Source organism: Microtus pennsylvanicus, chromosome 6 (genome assembly GCF_037038515.1).
Source record: "Microtus pennsylvanicus isolate mMicPen1 chromosome 6, mMicPen1.hap1, whole genome shotgun sequence".
Taxonomy (NCBI): Eukaryota; Metazoa; Chordata; class Mammalia; order Rodentia; family Cricetidae; genus Microtus; species Microtus pennsylvanicus.
Window position 1 is genome coordinate 75,963,090 of NC_134584.1, and position 26,058 is coordinate 75,989,147.

Sequence of the window (26,058 nt, forward strand, 5' to 3'; positions counted from 1 at the left end):
AGTTCTGGGGCGAGGTTCTGGACCTCTTGTCTGCGTCTTTCACCTGTGAAGTCAAAGGTTGATGCTGGTTTGTGCTTTGTTAGCAGAGCCTTTGATTTACATACCTGTCAGGCAGAGGCAGAATATACCTAAAGCAAAGGCAGACATGCCTGCTTGTACGTAGAAGGAGCCGAAGGATGATTTTGAGCCATAGCTCTGGATTCCTAGTGTGAGGGTGGACAGAGCTCTGGATTCCTAGTGTGAGGGTGGACAGAGCTCTGGATTCCTAGTGTGAGGGTGGACAGAGCTCTGGATTCCTAGTGTGAGGGTGGACAGAGCTCTGGATTCCTAGTGTGAGGGTGGACAGAGCTCTGGATTCCTAGTGTGAGGGTGGACAGAGCTCTGGATTCCTAGTGTGAGGGTGGACAGCGCTCTGGATTCCTAGTGTGAGGGTGGACAGCACTCTGGATTCCTAGTGTGAGGGTGGACAGAGCTCTGGATTCCTGGTGTGACGGTGGACAGACTGTGAAGTACGAGATGGAGCGCTGAGCTTCCAGCCTACCATGGAGCAGGTGCCCTCCCGCTTTCACTGCCCAGGTGGCTGCTGGGTTTCTATCAGATGCATTTGCCGTAGGGGAAAAACCCAAGCGCTGGAATTTTTTTTTGATTTTAAGGCTAACACAGACATGTTTTCTAAAATCTCCTAATTTGCATTTACCCTACTTTCTGAGAAATTTCCTAGATGTTAAAAATTTCATGGCGGGCCAGGCAGTGGTGAGGCATGCCTTTAAACTCGATCAGCCTGGTCTACAGAGCTGTTCCAGGACAGCCAGGACTACACAGAGAAACCCTGTCTCAACAAAACAAAACAAAATTCATGGAGGAGTCTGGGAAGATGTCTCATTTGGTAAAGTGCTTGGCACACAAGTGGAACGATTCAAGTTGGGATTCCCAGCACCCATGTAGGAAGTGTAGGGGTGCAGCAGTGTGCGCGCGTGATCTTAGTGCCAGAGAGGACACAGGAGGATCCCTGGGCTTGCAAGTTAGTGAGTGACTGAATTGGTGAGCTGCAGGTTCAGTGAGACCTGCCCTCAAAATGAAGGGAAGTAATTGAGAAAGACACCTGCTGTCAACGTACATATCTATGTAAACACATGTATCTGCAAACAGATGTGCACACATATGAACATGTATATATAACACACCTAGAATTTCCTGGCGTGCATGTGAAGGTAGTGTGATCACATGAGCTTTTCCTGACACACACTGGTAGGTTCAATTGTGTCACATTAAGGCCTGTCTGCTTGGGGTTTTCTGTCCTGCCCGGTTCCCACAGCTGTTTAGCCCCAAAGAAAATCACACAGAGGTCTCCATAAATTATAAGCTGATTGGCCCATTAGCTCAGGCTTTTTATTAGCTCTTGTATCTTATATTAACCCATTGTTCTTATCTATGCTAGTCACATGCTAGCCACATGGCTCAGTACCTTTCTCAGCCAGGCAGATTTCATCTTGCTTCTCGATTGTCTGGGCTGGACTGGGAGAAATCAACTTCCTTCTTTCTAGAATTCTCCTGTTGTCATTGCATCATTTCTACTTCCTGTCTGGTTTTCCCACCTATACTTCCTGCCTGGCCAATCAGCGTTTATTTAAAACATGATTGACGGAATGCAGACAATTCTCCCGCACCACAATTGGTGCTTATTTAATGTTATGGTCACTCATTTCTCAGCTGTTTAGTAAAGACTAAATGTGACATTAGATCAGAATAGTGCCATGATATCACCTTTCTGTAGCAGGTGTGAAGTTGAGGCACTGGGGTGGACTGGTAATTTAATGTTCTGGTTTATATTGCATAAGAGGTGTGTGTGCGCGTGTGCAGGTGTGTGCTTGTGTGCGTGCGTGTATGTGCGTGTGTGTGTACTTTCTTTGACATTTATGTAAAGTTTCTGCACCCTCCTAAGCCTCTCCACCAATTCAATAATCCAAATCAGATCAAATCAAACCAAATTAGAAAAAGCCCAGGTTTAATGGATACCAAGGCTCCCAGATGGCTTTCTAGCCCCCCAGAGAGAAACCAGGGAAGGAAGACAGGAAAACCATGTGTTTGTTCTCTGGGGAGGGCAGTTTAAATACTCTGAGGGAGTGATCTTGAGCATCTCTGGGTAGGGGCCATCGTTTGGCGGGCTTTCTCAGGGGTGGAGTCTGCACTGAGGCAACTCCCAGGGGAGAGGGCTTGGGATGGAACTTCCAGGCAAACATTCCTGACTCTTTGGATATATGGATGCCAGGACCTGGGGTGAAGCCTTAATCCAAACATTTTAGTCATTCTTTTCTGGGTTCCCGATCATGTGGTCAGCATTTATTGATCATTTATGTTGTTCTTATTGGTTGGAATCTGAGGGCTTGGAGCCAGCATTGCAGCATGCCTGCATCCAGTTTATATGCCAGCAAGGGAGGTGATGTGTAGACATACAAGGTGCTGTCAGGCCGTGCAGAGTGCTGCAGTTCACAGCAGAGGTGGATAAGGCGCCATGGGCGAGCCCGGCAGAGAGAGAGCTGGCAGTCAAGTGCTGAGGGCCTTTTTGGTAGAGGACTAGCCTGTGCAGGAAGGGGGTTCTCGGCAGAGAAATACCACGTGACCACTTTCTGCCCCGATGGTTGTTTTCTGTCATAGGTTTCTTGGAGTGAATTGATGAGGTCAAGAAACGGGAATGTGTTCTTAGACAGGGATGTAGATAGTGCGGTTCATAGAGATGCTGTTAGCTGAGTGCTGATTTAATCTCAGCTGACTGACTGTGTCTGAGGTAAGATGAGCCTCAGACATAAGAAGCTTGGGTTCCTGGGGCAGGGCAAATATGAGAGCAGGATTGTGTCTGTGGGGGGCTTTGGACCCCTGAGAGGAGAATGGTATAGCATGTTAAAACTGACATGTGGCCCGGGTGTTGTGGTGCACACCTTATTCCCAGAACTTGGGAGATAGAGGCTGGTGGATCTCTGATTTTGAGGACAGCATGGTCGATGGAGCGAGTTCTAGGAAAACCATGGCTACACAGAGAAACCCTGTTTTGAAAAACCAAACCAGACCCACAAAACCCCACAAAACTGCTTTGTGGGAACAGAAATCCTTGCCGGAGAGGAAGCAGTGGGGAACAGACACAGGCACCCCGAAGTTGTGAACATGATACTCCAGTTTAGTTTGGGAAATTGAAAGAGTTACAAGAATACAGTGTTAAATTACGTGTTCTCAGCACCCAGTGTCACATCTGATCCTGTTTCTCCAGTGTTCCTAATTCCCCTGCTGTCATTTTGACTGAAAGCTCAGCATTGAGTCATCTCCTGTACAAATGCATACTGTTTCAAGTACAGCTACCTCAGGGCCTGTCTGAGGAAGTGTCACTTTAATAACAATAAGAACAAAACACCTTTATTCCAGAAAACAGCTCAGTTTCAGATTCTTCTGTGTCTCTCAATAGCAGTTAATCTCTCTGCAGCGTCATTCAAATGAAGGACATTGATGGTAAATGTCCATGCCATTTGTTTGTAGGCCTTTTGGTTTTGCCCTTGACCAGAATTTATAGTTTATCTATTTTTGGAAGGGTGTAGGAGGGCCCGCTTGTGTGTCCTGTCTGCTCTGCTAGTTTAGCCACGAAATAATCACACAGAAACTGTATTATTTTAATTATTTAAATAATTTTAAATAATATTATTTATTTATATTAAATATAAATATATTAAATAATATTATTTAATAAACAGTGTTTATTAAAACCTGCTTGGCTCATTAGCTCTAGCTTCTTATTGGCTAACTCTTACATCTTAGTTTAACCCATTTCTATTAATCTGTGTATCACCACATGGCAGTGGCTCACCAGCAAAGATTCTGCATGTCTGATTCTGGTGGTTCCCTGACTCTGCCCTTCTTTCTCCCAGTGTTCCGTCCAGTCCTCCCTGCCTACCTGAGTTCTGCCCTATCAACAGGCCAAGGCAGTTTCTTTATTCATTAATGCTAATCACAGCACACAAAGGGGACTCCCACAACAGAAGGAGAACAAGGTCTCCTGTGTAGCCTAGTTCTCAAGCTTGTAGCCACCTACTTTTGCCTCTTGAGTGCTGGGGGTAGGCATGTGCCATCACATGAAGCCCCCTGAGTGCTGGCGGTAGGCACGCACTGTTGCATGCAGCCTCCTGAGGCTGGAGGTAGGTATGCAGAGTTGCATGCACCCCCTGAGTGCTGGGGGTAGGCATGCACCATCGCATGCTGCTCCTGAGTGTGGGAGGTAGGCATGCACCATCGCATGCAGCTCCCGAGTGCTGGGGGTAAGCATGCACCATGCAGGTCCCTGAGTGCTGAGGGTATATCACGTCTCTTAGAGCATGAAAACTGGGTGGAGTAATCATGGCTGCCTTTTGAAAGTTTACGAAGAAACAGTTGTGACATTAGAGTACAGGACAGCTGTAAACTTTGACTAGGAAACTTTCAGTGTGGTCCTGAAGAAGAGCTGGTAATTACAAGTTAATTAAAATAGACAAAGTATGAAGTGTGCTTGTCAGGGAGAGGGACAGGGAAGCTGTGCAGATCTGGGAGTCATGGGCCAGGCCAATGCACAAGGAGGTCTCTAGTGCTCTCCTTAGTTCCTTTCTTCTAAGTACAGCAGCAAAGAGGGGCTTGAGCAGTGGACTGAATGCAGGTGCATTCTGGGAACTCAGAACAAAATACAGTCAACAGGCCTCTTAAAATGAGTATAAGCTGGCAGCCTGCTAAAAGCCATGGGTTAGGAAAGGAAAGCAGAATGAGACAGCTGAAATAGTTTCTGAGAAGGTTGGTGTAGTTTTAGTGATTATTAAAACTTCAAAATTAATCAGTATTCTTCCATAGTCTGAAAGTAACAGTGAAGCATGATCATTGGATATTCATAGTTAAGACTTAATCAGTAGAAGGGGAAAATAAGTTAAAATAGTGGAAGACCAAGACCAATGCCAGATGTGAGATTTTATTTTATTATTATGTTTTTATTTTATTTTTTAATTGAATGTATGTTCTATAGGGTTTGGGGCTTTAAAGGTAAATTCATCTGTCTGGAAGTGCAGCAGTGGGCCTAGACTTTCCATCCGATGAAGCTTACAGCATTATGTGTATGTGCCTAGTCTATCCCTAGGTGGGGCCATATTTAGTTCAGCAAATCCCACTGTGTGCTTACTGCTTGCCACAGTTCTCTCTCCTGAGTAGGTGGATGTCCACTGGAGGAATGGTCAAGAACATGCACAGTCACAGAGGCACAGGAATTCTGGGAGGTCTGCAGAGGTGGGGGGTGAGCCGAGTGGAAATACCTCAGTTACTCAGTTAAGCCCAGATGATCTGAAATGCTGGCTCCTCCATGTTCTGTCTGGGGAAGAGGGAAGGCTGTTTGAGTCCCCCGTCCTCCATTGCTACCAAATACATTGCTAAGATTCTGGGTGTGGCCTAGTGGTGGAGCACTCAGTAGGAAGGTTCAGTCCCTGGTGTCAACAAAACTGCGAACTGGAATCCAGTGACTCACTGGGAAGGAAGTAGCCAGAGCACCAGTGTGAGAAGAGAAATCACTGTTTGCCTCCACACCCAAAGTCTGGTCTCTACAGGAAGATGAGCCCAGCCCTCCAGACAGGTTTCGCTGTGTGTTTCAGGACAGGGTTTCTAACCCTAACAGTGGATGTGAAGAACCTAAACTCAGGAGCTGGGCTAGACCCAGTAAGAGGCCAGACTGGGGGCTTGTGTCTGTGCAGGCTGTCCGAGGGAGCTGCCAGCATTCCTCTGATGCTCCATGGCCTGACAGGACATGGTGTACTTATCTGAGGTGGGCGGCTGTCCAGGCGTCTAGGGACTTTGAAAACATTGCTGCAGAATTTATGAGCATGAGAAGGCCCTTTATGCTGTATTTACTTATTTGAGTAAATCCTTTGAGCAGACTGATTGTGATTTTCTTGCCAGCCCTCAAGGGCGCAGTTTCTGAGGTTCTGGAAAATCAGAATAGGGGTGTAATAGAAGGTTAGAAAAGCTGCAAGGAACAGTACCTGCGGGAGATGGAAGGCAGAGCTTTCCAGGTGTGTCCAGAGGTGCCTTAGCCATCAGTGTTCAGTACCACCTTGTCAGACAACTTGTCTACCTCAGGGAAATCTTTAAAATATACATATGTATAAACATATATGTACATATACATACACACATATAATATATGTTCTGGAGCTGGAGAGATGGCTCAGTGATTAAGAACACTGGCTGCTGTTCCAGAGGTCCTGAGTTCAATTCCCAGGAACCACACAGTGGCTCACAACCATCCATAATGAGATCTGGTGTCCTCTTCTGGCCTGCTAGCAGAACACCGTATACTTAATAAAAATGTATTCTGAGCACTTCTATAGCAACTTTGGTTTTTGACATTTGAATTTTGTTCTCAGCTATTACTGGTTTTCTATAAAGATGTATGATGTCACTGAAGTAATATTGATTAAAGTACATGAATGTTTTTACTCTTCGGGAGAAAACATCTTAATGTTCCTTTTTCAGCATCACAGCAGGTGATCTCTAAGCATGTGTATGGACCAGCATCACCTCTATAGTGAGGGTTAGCTTCCATGTAAACTTTGAATCACCCGGGAGACCCAATGGTAGGCTTGTCTGTGGAGGTGTGTGCAGAGAGGATTAACTGAGGGGGCAGTGTCTACCCTCAATGGGAGCACTGTCCTACGGGCTGGGCTCCTTGACTGTGTGGGAAGGGAGAAAGGAGAGCTAGGTGAGAGCCGGCACTCATCCTCTCTGGTGTTTGGCTGGGGTGAGCTGTGTCCACTGCTTCATTTGCTACCCAGACTCTCCGTGCTGACGGTACACTCAAACTTCCAGCCACGATGAATTAAGCCACTTCTCTAAGATATTTTGTTACAGCCTCAAGGTAACTAATTTGTGGGAGGATATGTTAGAAATGCCCGTTCTCAGGCTGCATCCCAGATGCCATGAATTCTGAAATTTGGGGGGATGTGTTAGAAATGCCTGTTCTCAGGTTGTACTGCAGATGCTATGAGTTCTGAAATTGTGGGGTATTCTAGAAATACCCATTTTCATAGACTTGCTGAATTCTGAAATCTGAACCACTAGCCAATGGGATCTCTTTTGTCTCAGATTTAGGTCTCTCAGAAAGTTCAAACATTGTTTTTTATGACTTTACCAACCACGAGTGTTAAAAGGCTCAATGGGTGAAGTTTTTACCCGTCCTTTCCAGAGGCCTTGAAACTGTACCCATATCTGATATGTCTTAACGAAGCAGGGCTCTACTGCTAGTAGTTTTAGTGTTGCTCAATAATGGTTAATGTTGCTTATGCATGTGAATTTTTGTGACAAATGGCGGAACCTTGGGCGCTGTTGCCGTCTTTGCTGTCCGCTTACTCTCACAGTCATACTTATAATAACAAATGCGCAGTCAGCTCTTTCTGAAGAGAGAGTGGCACAGTTGTTGTGATACTTTTGGCTGGAACGTTGATGACAGAAATCCTAGCAGTCATTCCTGGAGACACTTCTTAGTTTGTTTTCAACGTTGTCCATGACAGTATCAGGCAGTGGAGCGCACCTTTAATCCAGCACTCAGGAGGCAGAGGCAACTGTAAACCTCTAAGTTTGAGGCCAGCCTGGTCTACAGAGCAAGTTCCAGGATAGCCAAGTCTGCACAGAGAAAGCCTGTTTCAAAAAAAACCAAACCAAACCAAATGAAACAAAACAAAAAAAACAAAAATAAAAACAAGAACAAAACCCCGAAGTTGTCTGTGACTTAATTTTACAGAGGCTTGCTTTCTCTCTTTGGAGATAATCTTTACCATCTGATGATATATTTTACCATTTTGTCCTGAAAGCACATTACAGTTTAGTCAGATATGCACACTGTGTTGTGAATTCTGCTGCAGGAATGCCCCAGTTGAGGCTTTATTTTTACGTGCTTAGAATACTTAAGGAATTACATCCATGATAAGCGCAGCTCAGCATTGCAGAGTGGGTGAGCGCTGCTGTGGCCTTGGGGCCCTGTTTGGGAGAAGCCTTCTTGTTCCCTGAGTCAGAATCCTCTCTGTTGGTGACTCATCATAGGCTGTGACCCTGCAGCCTGTCCTCATCAGATTCTGCTTCCCTGCTGGAGCTCATTTCCTCTCCTTCATATCCTTGGGGTCTGTTCTTCATTTCTAAGTAATACTTACTTTGTAGTCTACCAGCACACATGCACGTATGTATGCACGTGTGCGACACCCACACACACCCACATGCATATCCACACCTACTCACCCACCTCCGCATTCACCCACTCACCCAAAGAGACACCGGAATATTATCAGTTCATTCCTATAATTGCATAAACTAGGGATATTTTTATGAATCAGCCGTAGCTATTATTTTATGACATATGCTTTTTGATGAGCTAGGGCACCTAAGATCATGCATTAGTTATCGATATAAGAGAAAATTGGAGCCCATTGAAGTGAGTGATTTGTTCTGTATCAGTAAGTTGGGAACCACCTCCATCTTTAGGAGACCAGCATACAAGAGAAACATTCTGTTTCTTGGCTTCAGCTGTTTTTAACAGTGTCTCCCCCCCCCCTTTTGTGGGGGAACATGGGCTGGAGAGTGAATCCCTGGCCTTGTGCTCACCAAGGACACATTTTGTCAGCACTCTACACTTTCAACTCTTGCCCCCAACTTTGAAGCTGAGTGAAATGTGTATAATAAAGGCATCACGTGGCTGCCGTCCGCCAGGCAGCAGCACGGCAGATGTGAGTGCGGGTGTTGCTTCTTGCCTGTGTAAGCAACGGCAAGCTGTCGGTATTTTAGTTCAGTCATTAGCTAAGGGGCAGGTTACAGAGGGATGGCGCGTCTCTGTAGTTACTTGGAAACCTTGTTTAGAGAACGTGTTAAGGCGATCCCGCAACCACTGCCTTAGAAGTGGGTGCTGCCACCTTGGGAGTAAATCCTGGATTTTGAAGTGGGGCACCCTTTAAAGAAGTGATATGTCTCCAGTGTTCTTGGAGGCACAAAGGAAAAATGTTTGTGGGGGAACCGGATTTTGGTGACTAAGATGCCAAGTGAATCACAAGTGTTTGGGCTCTGAAGTTTTAGAAATATCTTCACACAAGTAGTTTGTTTCCTTTTCCATGTGTATACATGATGATAACAAACCGACTCTCAAGTAGCTCTTTCAATCAACTAGAATAGAAGTGCTAAAGTTCACAGATGATTAGACTTACTTCGCATGAGATCCTGGAGTGTTTTCCACGTTGCTCCATGCTATAGTCAGTAGAAGTGGTTTTACATTGATGGTGGGGTTTGTTTAATGTGGTAATGTAAAGGACTCTGGGAGTTTGGCCAGTCACAGGTCTCGTTGCTGTGGACTTTGTTGCATTAGCCTAAAGGCCAGGATTCCTTGGTCTGCCGATGACTGTGCACTGTGTAACCAGGGAAGGAGACAGTTCCTGACGGACTGCAGCCCCAAATGCATGATTCAGCCTTCCTCTCTCCCTCCCTTTCCCGGGGTCAGATCTGTGTCTATAACCTGCAGCTCTTCCGCCACCTCTCTGGGCTCTCTCCTCTCTCTTTCTCAAACCCTTCCCCTAATATATTTTCTGGGTTTCCCTTTGTGTTACAGAATTATGACTAGGAAAATGAACTTTTGTAACAGACACTTGTTTCCGGGCCCAGTTGTGTTTGTTATCAACATCAGCAGACACTTTGTGTTTGTATAAACTGTTCTTTTAATTGTCTAAGTTGATGAAATTTCAATCATAAAGCAAGTAGTTTTAAAAGCCTGCTCTATGCCTGGCCATGTTTTAGTGCTCGAGGATGCAGTGGGGAATTAGCTCCTTGTCCAGGTCAGATGCTTAGCTGGTGGCCACCCAGGAGAACGAATTACCAGGGCCCCCTTCCAGTCAGGTGACCCAAGCGTCACAGAGAGGCTGGAGATCCAGGTCCTGTTCGTCAATGACCAGATGCTCTTTTTGAACAGCACACCTCCCTTTCCCTCTCTCTTCTTTTTAAATTTAGCAATTTCTTGCCTTATTGAGTATGATATTTTACTTCTAGCTCTGTCCATAATATCACTGATTTACGAAACTGTTATTCTCTTTTTCCTACTTAAAACTGGAAAGCCAAATTCCAGTTCTGCCTGATGATGCTTTTGTAGTGTCTACAGACTAATCCCTCGCTTACTTCCATGGTTTTAACTTCCTTCTCATAGTGTTCTGCCCAAGTATTTATTTTGTTAAAAAAATAGAAGCAGGGTCCTTAATGTCCCACACTCAGAGAGGAAAGAGGGCCAAGGATAAACAAGGGTGGATGTTCCAAGTCCTTATTAGGTCAATGCCCTCCTGATGATGCACAGCAGATTTTGAGTTAGGGTTTTTATTATTTACTAAGCCTAAGTTATTTCATTGCTACCAACAAAGGGCGTACGATTTTGAAAATTATAGTCAAAGTACCATGTTTTTTCCTTCAGAGTTCATTATTATAGAAAGGAAGGTCTTAACTTTAACATAGTAAAATTACATATAACAAAACAGGTAGCCGGGCGATGGTGGCGCACACCTTTAATCCCAGCACTCGGGAGGCAGAGGCAGGCGGATCTCTGGGAGTTCGAGGCCAGCCTGGTCTATAAGAGCTAGTTCTGGGATAGGCACCAAAGCTACAGAGAAACCCTGTCTTGAAAAACCAAAAAAAAAAAAAAAAAAAACCAAAAAAAAAAAAACAAAACTCAAAAAACAAAATAGGTGTCAAGCAAAAATTACAGTTGGAATATCTATATCTACTTTATCTTTTATCATAACTAAGGAAAACTATAGTTCTAATTATCTATTATTCAGTCCAACAAAGACCCCAGAAGGATATAGTTACCTAAGTTAACAGGAAGTGCATTGTAAGCAACTTGTAAAACTCTAGAAATGACCTAGACATCTTGCTGCCTGGGCATCCACCTTCAGCCTATAGGTTCATAGTATCTGGCCACCTTTTCTGTGAAGCAAAAAATTGAAGATTTCTTATGCTTTGTATTGGCAAGGTTCATCAGTTGCTTTCCTCTGTGACCTACAGAAGGTCTGGTAGACTCAGGAAGCAGGAACCCCAAAGGACAGTCTGACCTTTAGGCAAGTTCGGCAGTCATTTTTCTGTGGTTCCTGCATGTCAAGCAGTCCAGGCAAGAGCAGTTTCTTGCCCAAATGACTAACAAACTCCATAAAGAACCTTTCCATGTCCATCATCCTCTTGAAGTAGATTGGTGCTGCTAGGAGCAGATGTGTCTCAATGTCATGAAAAGCCCTAAGTTCTTAAACATTTTAAATGCCATATTCTGTTAGTCTTTGAAATGTTTGAAGAATAACTATCCATCTGAAATATATCTCTGTACATCTAGAAAACCTAACTAGTTTTTATAGATGACTATTTATTAAGCTGTATTTCTTAATAATACATTACATTTCTAAACGAGCTGCACAAACACAATACCTTAATTAAGAACAGAAATACATATACATAGTCACCTTGAGCAGCTAGAGTGCCGTGGGCCGAGCAGGGGCTGTAGGGGAGTGGGAGTGCAGATTGAAAAATGCAGACCACCAAGGCACTGCTCATTACTCCAGTTCTGATCCGCTCCTGTACCAGGGGTCTAATCAGGCCTGTGTCTGCCTCCCTCTTGAGTAGACCAGAGGCCCCATCTAAACAGGTTAAACAGCCTTCCTGCAGCGGCTCCCCTCTCCAGGTGGCCAGATGGGAATTCCAGACCAGTGTTGTTTCCCAGGACACTGACACAGCTGCCAAGTTTATTGGTGCTGGGGCTGCCACAGTTGGTGTGGCTGGATCCGGGGCTGGCATTGGGGCAGTGTTTGGTAGCTTGATTATTGGCTATGCCAGGAACCCGTCTCTCAAGCAACAGCTCTTCTGAGGTCATGTCTGAGGCCATGAGGCTCTTCTGTTTGATTGTCGCCTTCCTCATCCTTTTCTCCATGTGAGGCTCCATAGGGTCACCCAGCTCCCCTGCTGCTTCGACTTCATGCCGGTCCTGGTGCTGGAGTGTGTTGAGCTCTCCCGTTAAACAACAACGTTTCTCTAAAAAAAAGAAAAAGAAAAAAGAAATACATATACATACTGTAACAAAATTGACCTTAAATTTTATCAATAGACCAAGATCCATAACAATGCAAAGTATTCATCTTTATATAGCATATCCCCCTTTAAATGTAAACAGACATTTATAAACAATCACTTAGGGAATTTGGGCATTGTTCTCTAGACTACTTCCTGCTGATTGGGGATGCTGTTAATCAGGTCTGTCATAGTCTCAGCCAACAGTCCTGAAGCTGTCATGGATGTTTAACCATCTCAGCCACTGAAGTCAAGACTCCTTTAAAGTATATATGTTGGTTTAGCTTAGCAGCCTGTACAATGAAATGTATCTCTGTACTTAGCTCATTCATAGTGAAAAATTTCGGAGAAAACACAATAATATACGTAATCCATACTCTCTGTGTATACTCCATTTTTTTTTTTGTGGCTTATTTTTCTTACTCTATTACTCTTTCTTCAAGTTTAGTATTTTATTATCTTTTCTCCTTTAATCTATGACTATCTTTACTCTTTTATATTATAACTGTTTATATTCTTTTTCCTCTCTTTCTCAAGCCTATATACATTTATCCAACACTGTGACTCATTTAGAGGTCTTTTCCATATGGATTTCTCTTTATTGCATGCATATCTGTTATTAGTTTTTGACCAGGAGCGCTTTTTTTTTCTTTTTTATGTTAAGCAGGCATGGCTAGGACCAACTTCGTGGTCCTGCCTGCTTGCTCTACCAAGTCCAATATGACTGAGGCATGTTTGCTGCCTCTGAGAGCCATTCTCCCCACCCCAGATCCAGGGCTGCATTACCATTAAGCAATCTATAACAAGCTGTTCACAGATCCCATTTAAGTGCTCAGCCTCTTGAAAGAGCCAGAGCTGTTTGTGCAACTAGCACCAACCAGGAAGCCTTCTTAAGAGAGATGCACAGTTTTTGGTGCTACCTTTGAGTCAGGAAGCCTTCTCTTGGAACAGCCACGCCTCTGCTTGCGGCCAGCAAACAGAGCCCATTGGGAAAAATGTATGGCTAACAAGATGCTGTGCTCGGCTCCCATTTTTTATGGGTCTAGAAGCCCCCCCTTTTTTTTCAAAGCTTTTTTAGGTCTTATGTGGATCTATGCCCCAGACAGTGGGTGCCATTTTTGTTGGTGGAGGCTGCTTGTTCATTTCCCTGCTGCTCAGACCCAAAATAATTATTCAGAAACTTTATTATTTGCAATACTGTTTGGCCAGTTGCATAAGCATATTTCTAACTAGCTCTTACATCTTAAATTCACCCATTTCTATTATTTTATATTTTACCATGAGGCTTGTGGCCTACTGGCAGGGTTCCATCTGACTTGTGTCTCTCTTTTTTGGCGGCTACATGGCTTCTCACTGACTCTGCCTACTTTCTCCCAGCATTCAGTTTAGTTTCCCCCCCCCCAGCTCTATTTTACCCTACCACAGACCAAAGCAGCTTATTAACCAATAAAAGCAACTCATACACAGAAGGACTTCCTGCACCAATTTTAATATTCTCATGAAAGCTTGGATGTACATTGATAGGAAGAGCTATGAGATAGGAGAGCACGCAGCAAAATGGAGAAAAGGGTCACTGCACGAGTGTGGATGGAGAGTAACTGAACTGTTTAATAGTGAGTTGGTTTAGCCGGGAAAATTTTTTTTGCAGCAATATTTTGCTGTATGGTTATGCACATGACAACTCTATTTGTGGGAAGAGGGCGGCTGATATATGGGGGCAGTGGAGAAAAGGGGAGGGGTGAAAATGAGCAAGTGCAATGATGCCTTGTGTATGAGAGATGCAGTCATGAAACCTAGTAGCTGTACACAGCTGAGGTTAATATGTAAGAACAATGTCTACCTTAGAAATAATTCCCACATTTGTTTAATAAAAAATTAACTTAGCTCTGAGTGATTAGATAGTAGGACACTATTGTGCCACAGACCACATAGTGTTTTTTTTTTTTTTTTTAGCACAGCTTTTGAGAGCACTGTGTGATAGCCACATCTGATGATTTGTGTTCTTTTTGTTTTAAGGTACCCCACTTTCTAAAATCTTTCTGATGCTTTCAGAGGGAGTATCTTCTCAAGCCACAAGGGCCAATGGACAGCGTAGGTGAATAGGCTCTTAAAAACTGAGCCCCGAGATGCAGTGCCACAAGTGTCTCAGTGTATCTGCTTCCACCTCTCCAGTAATGGAAAAAAATTTAATGATAATACCCGCACTCCTTGGGAAGATTTACAGAATAAAGTTTTTACACATAGCAATCCTTTTTTGGAAAAGTATTTCTCATTTTGGGAAAGCTGCTTTGTTCCGATTGATAAATCCTTGGCTTTCTTTCTTTAGGTTCTAGTTCAAGGGAAAATAAACACTGTGTCTCAACTCAGTGGTTTCTTTGCTGCTGTCTGTGACATTGAAGTTGAAAAGTAGAGTTTTCCCTCCAGTGCAATAAAATAGAAAGTGTCTGGAAGGTCGTGGGAGACGATAGTGGCGAGTCTCTTGCTCGCAGATTGTGCATTCCTTTAGAGGTCACAAGCACTTGGAATCCAGGCTTTAAATGAGGGCTGCGGGGAATGGACGTAATTCCGCCTGTTTCTTCTGTGCTCAGCCTGTCTTAGCTTTTAGCTCCTTATTTGAAAGGCATTGTTTGACGTGTCTCCCAGCTCCTTCTCTGTTTTACCTGGGTAGTCGCTTCAGAAAATTGTTAACTAATCTTGCCATGGTATGCTACTGTTCATGCTATTTTACAGTGTGTAGTCTTTGGCTAGAGGTCTTACCCTCTTACACTCTACAGCCCCAGAACTCAGCCTTGTATAGCCATGCTAGGAGAAATTACTGGCTGCTACAGGGGCTATTATGGGTGCTAGAACCCCATCCTGTGGTCTGTTACCATTAGCAGGTTTCTTAGCTCATCTTGAGCTGGAAGGTTGCCTAAGGTAAGTTTCCCTTTCCTTTTCTGTTTTTGACACAGTACTGGAGAGTTAATTTTGCCTGGCAGAGTTGCTCGGTCATGGAGCTATGTCCACAGCCATCTACTACTGCTATTACCACTAACTACTACCACTACTCCCTTTTCCTCCTCCTCCTCCTCCTCCTCGTCCTCGTCCTCCTCCTCCTCATTATTATTATTTTTGAGACAAAGTTTCTCTACGTAACAGCCTTATCTGTTTTGTAACTTGCTCTATAGACCAAACTGACCTCAAACTCAGAGATTTGCCTGCCTCTGCCTCCTGAGTGCTGGGATTAAAGGCGTGCGCCACCACTGACACTTCTTTGAGACTATTCAAGCTTTTTAGGGCCAGATATCTAATGAGTAGAAGACCAGCACCACCATTGGAAACACCATTGAAATGTTTACAGTCATTTTAATCTTTATCTTGTTATCATTCATGATGCAGGTGACATGAGGCCGGTCCCAAGAGGGGTGGTTGAGCAGGTCCCCTGGTGGATGGGAGACACATAGATAGGCCATGCAGAGAGAGCGTGGGTATAGAGTTTATTTAGTGGGTATGGGGAATGGCATAAGAGTAAGGGATTATGGAGGAGTGGGGCGAGAAAAGGTGGGGGGACAGAAGAGAGACAGAAAGAAAAACGGGGGAGGGGAGGAGAAGGGGAAGGGAGAGAGGCAGAAGCTGCCTCTCAAGAAGATGGACATACAGGAGGCAGGAGATCTTGCCTTGGCAGGGGAAGTGGGGGAGGAGTTGTTAAGGGGGTGGGATTGGAAGTGGGGGACAGGATGCCCAGGTGACAGGACAGGTCAGCAGATTTGTTACAGCACTTGTGCTGTGAGTCCCTGAGTCTTAATCCTGCAAAATAAAGTGAAAATACAGCTTGTGTTTTGCCTTTCCCCAACTCATCTAGAATCCCAGGATTAAGGATAAATTAGGACCTCAGGTTTCATGGGCTAACTTTCTGTGGAGAAGGATCCTGTGACAGACACGCCTGGACATTCAGTGCTAGCACCTCATGTTTATATAGACATAGTCATCTCTACCTTGGAAGGCAGCCAAGCTATAGCACTATAGCTCTTAATAAATTCCTCACAATAGTGAAACCAAACCCTGCTGCTCTGTGGTCTACCCATATATTTTGCTTCGCACACTTTGAGCAAACAAAATTTGTTTTCTCCCTTTTCTCTTATACTATCATTTAAATATTTAAAGACAGTCTTTGGGTCTTGCTAAATGTTCTCTTCCTCCCTGTTGCTATTAAACACTGCCTGTAGTTCTCTCTACCGACATTTAAATGGGATCTGGGGGTGAGGCTGTCAGGCTTGAGCAGCAGGCAGCTGCCTTTCCCCACTGAGACATCTCACAGGCTGGATCCTCGTTAGCATTCTAATTAGGAACATCTCTAGGAAATGGTTCGCTGTCCTGTTGAGATGGCTTCTTAGACGTTAACTGTAGAGTTGAGCACCATGTGTGTAACTGGTTCTTTATTTGCTCGTTCGTCTTGTTTTTAACACGTGGAAGACTTTCTCACTATCGTTAATTCAATTGGTTTTGAATCTGTCTCATCATTGCACTTCGCCTTGGAAGCCTCAGGGTAAGTGGGTTGGAGATTTAGTACTCACTTGGCTGGGAGGGGATAGTGTTTGGCAGTAGGAGGACCCATTTGTCTCTGGGGAGGATGGAGAGTATTTGGCAGTAGGAGGACCCATTTGTCTCTGGGGAGGATGGAGAGTGTTTGGCAGTAGGAGGACCCATTTGTCTCTGGGGAGGATGGACTGTGTTTGGCATTAGGAGGACTCATTTGTCTCTGGGGAGGATGGACTGTGTTTGGCATTAGGAGGACCCATTTGTCTCTGGAGAGAATGGACTGTGTTTGGCAGTAGGAGGACCCATTTGTCTCTGGGGAGGATGGACTGTGTTTGGCATTAGGAGGACCCATTTGTCTCTGGGGAGGATGGACTGTGTTTGGCATTAGGAGGATTCATTTGTCTCTGGGGAGGATGGAATAGCAACAACATTATATTTCTGTGAAATTATAAAGAGCATGCGATTCCATGGAGCCTCCAGTCTATTTTGAGAGAGAGAAGAAAACAGCCCTTGTTCTGTAACCAGAAGTACCTTGCGGAAATGGTTAGTGTCTGACCTTTCTTTGTTCTTAAGGAAAATAGTTTAGGCTCTGTTGTAGAGTTACAGACTGGACTTTCCAGGGACCGACAACAGAACAGTGGAGTTTAAGCTTGTTTACAAACCATTTTTAGTTTAAAAACCAAAACAAAGCAAAAACCACAGAAACCTAAATTTGTGTACACTGCTGTCTGTCACCATCCTCCTCTGCTTAGGAAGTTTGTTTATTGACTTCTAGCAAGAAGAGGCCCTCACACTCTTTCCAGCCTTCCGCTTTAGTCTGTATCCGATCAGTTCTCTAAATGAAGGAAAATTCCATGACCTGAAATTACTCTTGAGCTAGCTTTTTGGTCTCATCTTTTGGAGGGACTGTTTGCTGCAGTGTAAGGGATTTTAGGAGGTTGTCACATACCCATGTTATAGATGTCTTTGCCACTCTTTGTGTGTTCTCTCGGTACTGTTTTGATGTTAACAGATGCATTGGATGTCTCCAGCGTCCTTGCCTTCATTTCCGCCATCGGCATTGAACTGCTGCTTTCTCTTTCCACATGGAGGACCTTCCTGAGCCTTACCTTTGCCTGGAAAGCACCTGGTATCTGTTGCTCCAGGCTTGGGTCTGTGCCACTTGGCCTCACTGAAGGATTTGCTCCTCTATGACTTGGAGATTTCTGCAGCTCAGCTCAGCAGCATTCCAGATCCCACAGCTTAAGATGCTGTTGCATTGGTACCTCTAGAAAATGCTGCGTCTGGGATGAACCTCAGCTCTCACCCTCTCTCCACCATGAGAGAGAAATCCCACAGTAAGGCAGATGGAAACTCATGCTCACTTCTTCAGCGGGACTTTAGCCCTGTGCAGGCTGTTCCTGTTTCCATAGGCAGTGATCCTCATTTGAAGTCTCTTCTTCCCCTCTCCCTTCCTCCCCCTCGCTACTTCTTTTCTGCTATGTCTTTAAATTCTTCTCAGGCCTGAACTTTCTGTAAATGCCTTTCTCTTATACCTCAGAGACAATAACCATCTGGTTCCCTTAGCTTTTTCATGACATCTACAGGCATAGCGATATTGGCTCTTGTTAGAAGGGAAGGAAAGATCTCATGTCTCAGGATAGGGCAGCTTTTTGGTTTTTTGAGACAGGGTTTCTCTGTGGCTTTGGAGCCTGTCCTGGAACTAGCTCTTGTAGACCAGGCTGGTCTCGAACTCACAGAGATCCGCCTGCCTCTGCCTCCCAAGTGCTGGGATTAAAGGTGTGTATTACCACCGCCCGGCAGGGCAGCTTCTATGCAGTGTCGACATTCTCTGTCTTGCCATGTTCTGTAGCCTTTCAGCCTCTTTTATAGGCTCTTCACATGGACATTTGCCCATGCTCTCATCTCTTATGCACTGGTTCTGTCTTTAAAAACAAAACACCCCAGGAAAAATCCTATACGTTTTTCTCTGTGCACATCAGTCATCTGTGCTGTTCTTCACGGTTATCCCTCTGAAGAATGACTGTCCCCAAGAAGCTCACACCTTTCAGTTAGGATCACCTGCTGTCTGGTTTTTTCCATACATATTGCTAAGGTGACTGAGTTTACACAGTGTCCTATAAAATTAAGAAGTACTTATATGATACCTGTTCTGCTTCCAGCTCTTGTGTCTGGATCTATTCTATTACTGTATTTGAATGACCCTATAGATTATATATTTTCTGCAGAGGTTAGCATCCCAGGAGAGAAGTCAGCTCCCATTGCATGCTGGTATAACATAGTCTGGCATCCCAGGAGAGAAGTCAGCTCCCATTGCATGCTGGTAAAACATAGTCTGGCATCCCAGGAGAGAAGTCAGCTCCCATTGCATGCTGGTATAACATAGTCTGGCATCCCAGGAGAGAAGTCAGCTCCCATTCATGCTGGTATAACATAGGCTGGCATCCCAGGACAGAAGTCAGCTCCCATGACGTGCTGGCATAACATAGGCTGGCAGCTGTTCACGGTCACAGAAGATAAACGAGAAGATTCAAAGTCATAGACGTTTGAGCCCACATTTAACAGATATATCCGCTCACACAGCCACGCCTCCTCCTTCATTTCTCCACCACAGCTTATTCTGGCTCACACTTTCACAGGTTCCGGTTCGTGATTGCTCGTCTCCTTTGCTTCTGTGCTATGGTTAGGTGGAGTAAAGCTGCTCAATTTATGTCGAGCAGGAAACCCAGAAGAGAAGGGCTGAATACTAATGACCTCACAGTGACCTGCTGTCTTCCAGACACACCCCCTCTTAGCACCTCCATAGCAGTGCTCTTAGATAGCTGTTTGCATAAAACGTGGGAGCAGTTATAGATATTTCAGTTTTTTTCCACACTTAGTGCACTTAGCTTGCAGATGTGTCTCAGATCTGCCTGTTTCTTTGTGTCTACATTTGTGTGAACCACATCGTGTCTTGCCTCCTGGGGGAAACCTCCTGGGAAGAGTTTCTCCTTCCACTTTCCCCACCTCCAAATCCTTTGCTTGGAAGAGGCGGATCTTTAAAAGGAGCTTGAGATCGTCCAGTGGCATCCATCGCCAGGCGCCAGGCGTTGTGACTGCAGTATGCGCTGCCCTCTGCGGTCCCTCCGCTCTTTCTCTTCCCTCCAGCCACACTTCCCCTCTGACATTTGCTGGCATAGGCAATGTTTCTTTTTGCTGTATCCCGTCCCTCTGCTGGCTCCCGTTGCTCCTCATGTTCCTGATTTCTTCTCATCTTTCAGCACGTAGCATCACCCCTCTGAAGAAGCTCAGACTGAGCACATTCCCCCTCGTCATGAAGTCCTGCCACACTCGGCCCTCTCTTCTTCACGGGAAAGCACCACTAGAATTTCCACTTGCTCCTCCCTACAAATGAGCAGATTTCCTGAGGGCTCGGGGCTTCTTATTCTTGTATACATATCACAGCCCAGGTGCTCACACAAGAAACTTTGCTGAGCTACAGGCTCTGGTAAGATGACTTGGACTTTGACTGCAGGATTCTCTGGGGTTGTTAATCCCTGTGTCCCTCTTTTGTGACCATAGCTACTTGCCAGCCTCTGTTACACTGGCATGCTTTGCCAGAATAATTCCCGAGCATGTCAGCCTCTGCAGAGGATGTGTGTATTATGTATGGGTGTGTTCTGCATCAGCAGTAGGCGAGATCTGGAGAGAGGAGCTTTGAAAACGACACAAGTGCCTGTGCTGTGTTGGAGGGGTACACAGAGACCACTGTGCATGTGTAGAGGCCAGAGAACAATTTGGGGAGTGAATTCTCACCTACCATGTGCATCTTCGGGATCAAACTGGTTGTTAGACTTGGTGGCAGGTACCTTTGCAGGCCCAAGTATCTAACTTATGGAAATTGTCTGTAAATTGGATCACCTGCTTCCTGAGATACACATGGGCCACCTCAGACCTTGTTGGGTGGCTAGGATCCCTCCCCATGCCAGTTTGTGTGTCTGCTCCCGTCAGTGTGGTGCTGTCTAGCTTGTCTCTGTTTCCCGTCACATGGGACTAAATGTGGAACATTTGAAGTTAGCATTCAAAGTACTTAAATGGAAGCTGAGCCCATTCTCTTTGTGCAAACTGTTCTGTTCCTTTGGGTCTGTGTTACTTAGCGCTTCTGCAACTCAGCAGCAAACTTTTCAAGTCCCGGGTAGCTTTCAGGCGTCTTTGTGTTTGAAGAGACATTTACATGTTTTATATTTACCTTGTATTATGAGTGTTAACTTTAGAAGGATTTTAGTGAGTGAGTGCAGAGGAGCCCTTGGTGAAAGTAAGACTCCCAAGGCCAGGACGCATAGCTCCCTGGAAATACGTGTGCCTAGCACACAAAGAGGAGGGGAGGGAACTGTGTTTGATGTCTGATTGTTCCCTTTAAGAACTCACCGTCTTCCCCTTTAGTTTAAGCTTGAATTTTTCTTTTCCTTCCTTCCTTTTTTTTTGAGGAACTTTGTGAAAGGCAGATGACGTATTCTTGTGTGGTGTTCCATTTGTCCTTGAAATACTTCCGGATCTTAGGGTTGGGCTTTGAGAAAGCCACTGATGATTAACATATACTGCTACCAAGTATGCTTTCCTTAGGTAAATAATCCTTTTATTTGCATTTTCAGCATTTTGTGGCTGTGAATAAAAAGTCCAAGTGTGTAGGTGTAAGACGTGTGTGAGACGGCGGTCAGAGTGCGTGTGCCCTGTCATCTGGACCCTCCCCGAGGCCAAGCACTTGGTCTCACTTTTGCTTGAATCTCCATGATTTTGTCATGTTGCTTGAGAATGTACCTTCCGCCCTCACCAGAGTGAGGAATTGTCAGTGATGGAGCAGACTCCTTGTATTTAGAAGAATATGCACAGTTCTGAGTCCTTTCCTTAATGTGGGCTGATTAGCAGTGCAGGAATGGAATTGAATTTTAGATTTCTGAGGAGGAGGTGATCTCAAACGGAAGTGTTCTGCAGTGGGGTCCCGGAGCCCTTGGTTGGCTGCTAGCCTGCAAGCATGGAGAACTGTGGGCTGAGTTGCATTTCTCTGCCAGCTGCTTCAGCTCTCTTCCCTGAAGACAGTTCCAGACGTGTAGCTCTTTAATGTGCTATACAGCGCCTTTAGTTGATATATGGCAGGATGAGGAAAAACAGCTAACTATGTTGTTCATTTTACTTCTGGGTGGAGGGCAAGAGGCAGATGAAATAGTATGTTTCCCTAACTCTGTGTTCTTTTGTTATTACTCTTGTTCTCTAGGCATTAAGTGTCACCGAAACCCTGATTAAACCCTTGGAAAAATTCCGAAAAGAACAACTCGGAGCGGTAAAGGTTTGTGTCTACTTTGAGCACACTTGTAAACAGAGCATGCTGGCGCCTTTGCTGTTGCTGCTGTCTGTATTCACATTTGGCAGAGTGAAGGGCATGCTGGGATAGACCATCTGTTGTTTATGTTTTCAATGCTCTTTTCCCCTTTGGGGAGGTGGAATTGAAAATAAAACCAAATACCTGCATGGGTAGTAAAATACCTAGAAATCTTTGACCAAACTTTGCAGGGGGCTTAAATCTCTCAGGCAGAGCTCCCCGGTAGTGGCAGGTGTGTGTGTGTGCCCACGGCAGTCACAGGTGTTTGTCTGTGCCCACAGCAGTCGCTTGTGTGTGTCCGTGGCAGTCGCAGGTGTGTGTGTTTGTGTGTGTGTCTCCATGGCAGTCACACTTGTGTGTGTGTGTGTGTGTGTGTGTGTGTGTGTGTGTGTGTGTGCCCGTGACAGTCGCAGGGGTGTGTGTGAGGATTCTGACTGTGCCTAGGCATTGATTAGGGGCTCTTTTCCCACATGATGCTGTGGAAACCACGGAGAGTCATTGTTATTGGGATGTGATTTCCTTGACTATAGCAGAAATCGATCGAGCTTCTATTATGTGTAAGTATTTATTGTCATATTGACCTACAGCCTCTCATTCAAGGGTTTGGGATGTAGCCAAGACTTCCTGGAATCATACAGCAAGCCGCTTTACCACAGTGGGACCTGAATATGTTTAGCAACTTCTAAAGTTTGTGATCTCAGCCTTGAAGTTAACCCAGAGAAATAATTTCCACCACTCTCTTTCTTTTTCTTTTTTAACGTGAGGAAGGAGAAGTACCATTTGTGTGTTGTTGGCCGTTCTTGTTCTAGATCAAAGAGAAGAGAGTCATACATTTTAAGTAGGAAAGAGAACTTTCTCTCTCTCTCTCTCTCTCTCTCTCTCTCTCTCTCTCTCTCTCTCTCTCTCTCTCTTTGGGATGTGAGCCTAGCCTTTAATGGCTGAGTCATCCCTCCAACCCAGAAGGGAACTTTCGTGTTTGCCGACTTTTCATAGAAAAAAGTCGGAATTCTTCGGTACAAATGAATTTTGTGCCCAGTAGCTGTAACTGCACAGCTGGACCCGACCCGCTCCATCCAGTATTCCTCCTTTGAAGCAGTTTGTTGGATTAGTTGCTATTCCTCTTTGGTCCCCCGATACTTGACAGAGACACTGTAAGTTGAGGGTAGTGGTGTCTGTAAGGGTGCCCCGTTTCTTCTCCTGGCAGGTGAGCTGCAGCAGCAGGTGATCGGACGCCCCTTTCTGCTCAAGGACACATCCTTGCCTTATCCTTGATGCGAAGGACCTGATGTCCTTTGGTTTTTCTCCGATGTATCTTCTCTTGGGAAGCTTGATCATGCTTCTGTTTCATAGGCAGGCACTGCGTGAGACACATTCATTTCATGCTTCAGTCAGAAGGTGGGCGGGGGAGGGATAACTATATTGCCTTAGGGTGTGAGTGATTAGCTAATAAACAGCTTTATGTTTTCTTTGTCCACTTAGTTCTCTAGGTTTTGAACATCTTTCTCCTGTTGACCATTAACAGAATCTTCTCTCATTACCTTTCCTGGTCCCAGGTTTCCTTCATGTTCGCTGCTGTTTGTTCAGAAAAGTAATTTGCAAAATAAATGGCCCCTTAAAGGGGAGATTACTGCAGTAATATGTAGTGTGTGACTCAGGCTTGTATTGACCAAATGCTGTCCAGAAGGCCCGCGTCTCTGCAATTTCCCCGTGTTTCCTGCAGCAGGTTTGGGAGGATTTAGCTACATTCTTGGTGCACAGTATGTGGAGTTGCTGTCTTGTCTGTTGATGTCCCTGGAGAAACCATGTGGGACCCTGGGAGAACTTCCCCCTTTTTAACATAGTAAGTAGGAGTTGCTGCCTCTCTACTGTAGTAATAGAGAGGTGGCTCCTCTTGCATTACCTTGTTAAGTCTTTCAAAGACTGCTACCCTTCTCTAACCTCTAGAGTCCTCCGCCTTGCCTTACTGTAGAAGGTGTCTAGAAAAGAGCTTATCTGGTTAATAATAATTCTGTAATTACCAAAGAAGAACTTGGAGTTTAGATACTTGCACATATGCATGCGTGTGTGCCAGTGCGCTCGTGTGTGTCCCTGAGCGTGTGTACGTGTGTCCCTTTGTCTGTGTGTCTGCTATTGGACACCCAGCCCTGTTTTGACGAAGCACAAACTTGTGTTTATTTGATTAGTGTGCTCACATGCGATTTTAAAAAGATTTTCGCCTCTTAGTTGGAAGCCTTTTTGACAATCACCACCCAACAGTTTTCACGTGGAGATAAAATCAGCATATTTACAAGCTGACCACTTCAGAGTTTTCAGATGCCAGCATCAGCTTTGGCCTTTCTCTCCTGGCTCTTTTTCCCATGTGTTGATTTCGCCCTGTTGGCTCTTCTGTGGCGCTCTTGATTCTCTGTGTGCCAGCATCCTCTAGTTTCTAGAAGCCTAATTATATGTCTAACTGTGGTGGAAGTGTAATCTAAGTTGCTCGGTGGTTTTTGTAAATTGGGCTTTTAAAACCCTCCAAGGTACTCCTGATGATCTTGTTCTGTTTTGATGTGCCTGCCTTGAGTCATATCTGCTGGGTTTGGGCTTGTTTCTGTTTTGAAGATTCTTCTGTGTTTCCTTGTGTGCCTGCTGGAATCAGGACCTTGTGGGCTGGTGCTTTGGGCTGTGCCGCAGTACTGTTGGGAGTTTACGTCAAAGCTTGCTTCATTTCTTAGCTCGTTCTCATCCTCTTTCCTTTTTTCTGCACGATGTTGGCACTTATTTTGCAGTGTCTCCCAGCCCCGTTAAAGCCTTGCTCATTTGGGGCAAAAGCACATTGAGTAAAATGTGCAGGTCCCAGCGGGAGAATCTGAACTGCTTTCTCAGGCACCTTACCAGCCAGGTGATAGTGCGAGCCTGGGTCTAGAACATAGCAGCCATGTGTAAGTGTTACACAGATGCCACTAAACTGTCGTGACAGATTTTCAGATGACCTCAGAACAGAGTTTGATATTACCCAGTAGACCCAAACATTTCAACACAGTACTTGAAACAAATGTCTTTTTAAAATACATTATGACTTCTCCCTTCAGCCCAGGACCAAGCTGGGAGTCACATTTTAAAAACATTTCTTTCCTAGAATATGTCTAATGAGTAGTCTTAGTAACAGCCGACTGGCCCGGACTTTGTAAACAATGGCAGGACATGAGCAGAACCTAGCCTTCCCTGGCAGCTTACGCCAAGAAGTTTGGTAAAGCGAAGCGTTGCTTTGATTTAATCCTGGTACTTTCCCTTTAGTTATGGAGCACATACCTGTGCCTCTCACATGTGGGACATGTCACATGCCAGTCTGTGGCAGAGTAAGAAGTGGGGGGCCGGTGGGGATGAGCTGTGGAAAGTGGGCTGTGCTGAGCCGAGGTCTGGGAGCTACCCCCACTGGCTCTGAACATGGTCAGCCTGTCGAGAGACCGCTGAGTGCCATCAGAATTCTTTCAGTGCCCCTCCGTTTCCCGGTCGGTCTCCGAGGGTGGTTTAGAGAATCAGAGGATCCTGAGGTACCCACAAATGTCAGTTTGGGGCCTGATGTGTGTTTCAGTCATGCAGTCACCCTGCTTGGGGCTTGCTCCCCCTCAGCTTGCCAACAAAGAATCGCTCAGGTTTTTATCCTCTCTTCATTCTGGATTGACTGTGATTGGTCTGCCCCGCTGTGGCACGAGTTAGGCGATCTACAGCAAGTGTTTACGTGTTGTGTGTGGCTCTGGCCAGTGTTGGTGCCCTGTGATACCATCTGACTTACTCACTTGTCCTCAGATGCTGCCTTGTTCATGCTGGATGAGGAGCCAAGCATTGGACTGTGTGTGTGGGGGGGGGGGAAGCTGAATTCTCTTCTCTTTAGAAAGGCTAAAGGCAGAGGCAGTTGAAGAAGGATTGTAATTGGGCTGGATAGCTCATTGGGATGCCATGTTGAACACAGGGCAGGAGTTAAGGGCGGTGCCCCTCTCAGTGGGGAGGGAGTGCTTCCTGGAAATGGGTGTGTTGGGAAGTAGGTACACACACACACACACACACACACACCCCTCAGAGTGGGGAGG

At 45.2% G+C, this 26,058-nt stretch overlaps 1 protein-coding gene and 1 pseudogene across 3 annotated transcripts in view; both read left to right on the plus strand.

Moving 5' to 3' along the window:
• The window catches only part of Arhgap10 (Rho GTPase activating protein 10), a 263,662-nt gene that overhangs the window by 73,639 nt on the left and 163,965 nt on the right, over window positions 1-26,058 (plus strand). For all 3 annotated transcript variants that reach the window (XR_012910917.1, XM_075976491.1, XM_075976492.1), the window contains exon 4: window positions 21,884-21,955. Coding sequence is in view for 2 of the 3 variants with exons in the window: in XM_075976491.1 (XP_075832606.1) it covers window positions 21,884-21,955 (72 nt within the window). In the remaining variant the exon portion in view is untranslated. The remainder of the gene's footprint in view (window positions 1-21,883; window positions 21,956-26,058) is intronic.
• Window positions 11,514-11,981, plus strand: LOC142852891 (ATP synthase F(0) complex subunit C1, mitochondrial pseudogene; annotated as a pseudogene).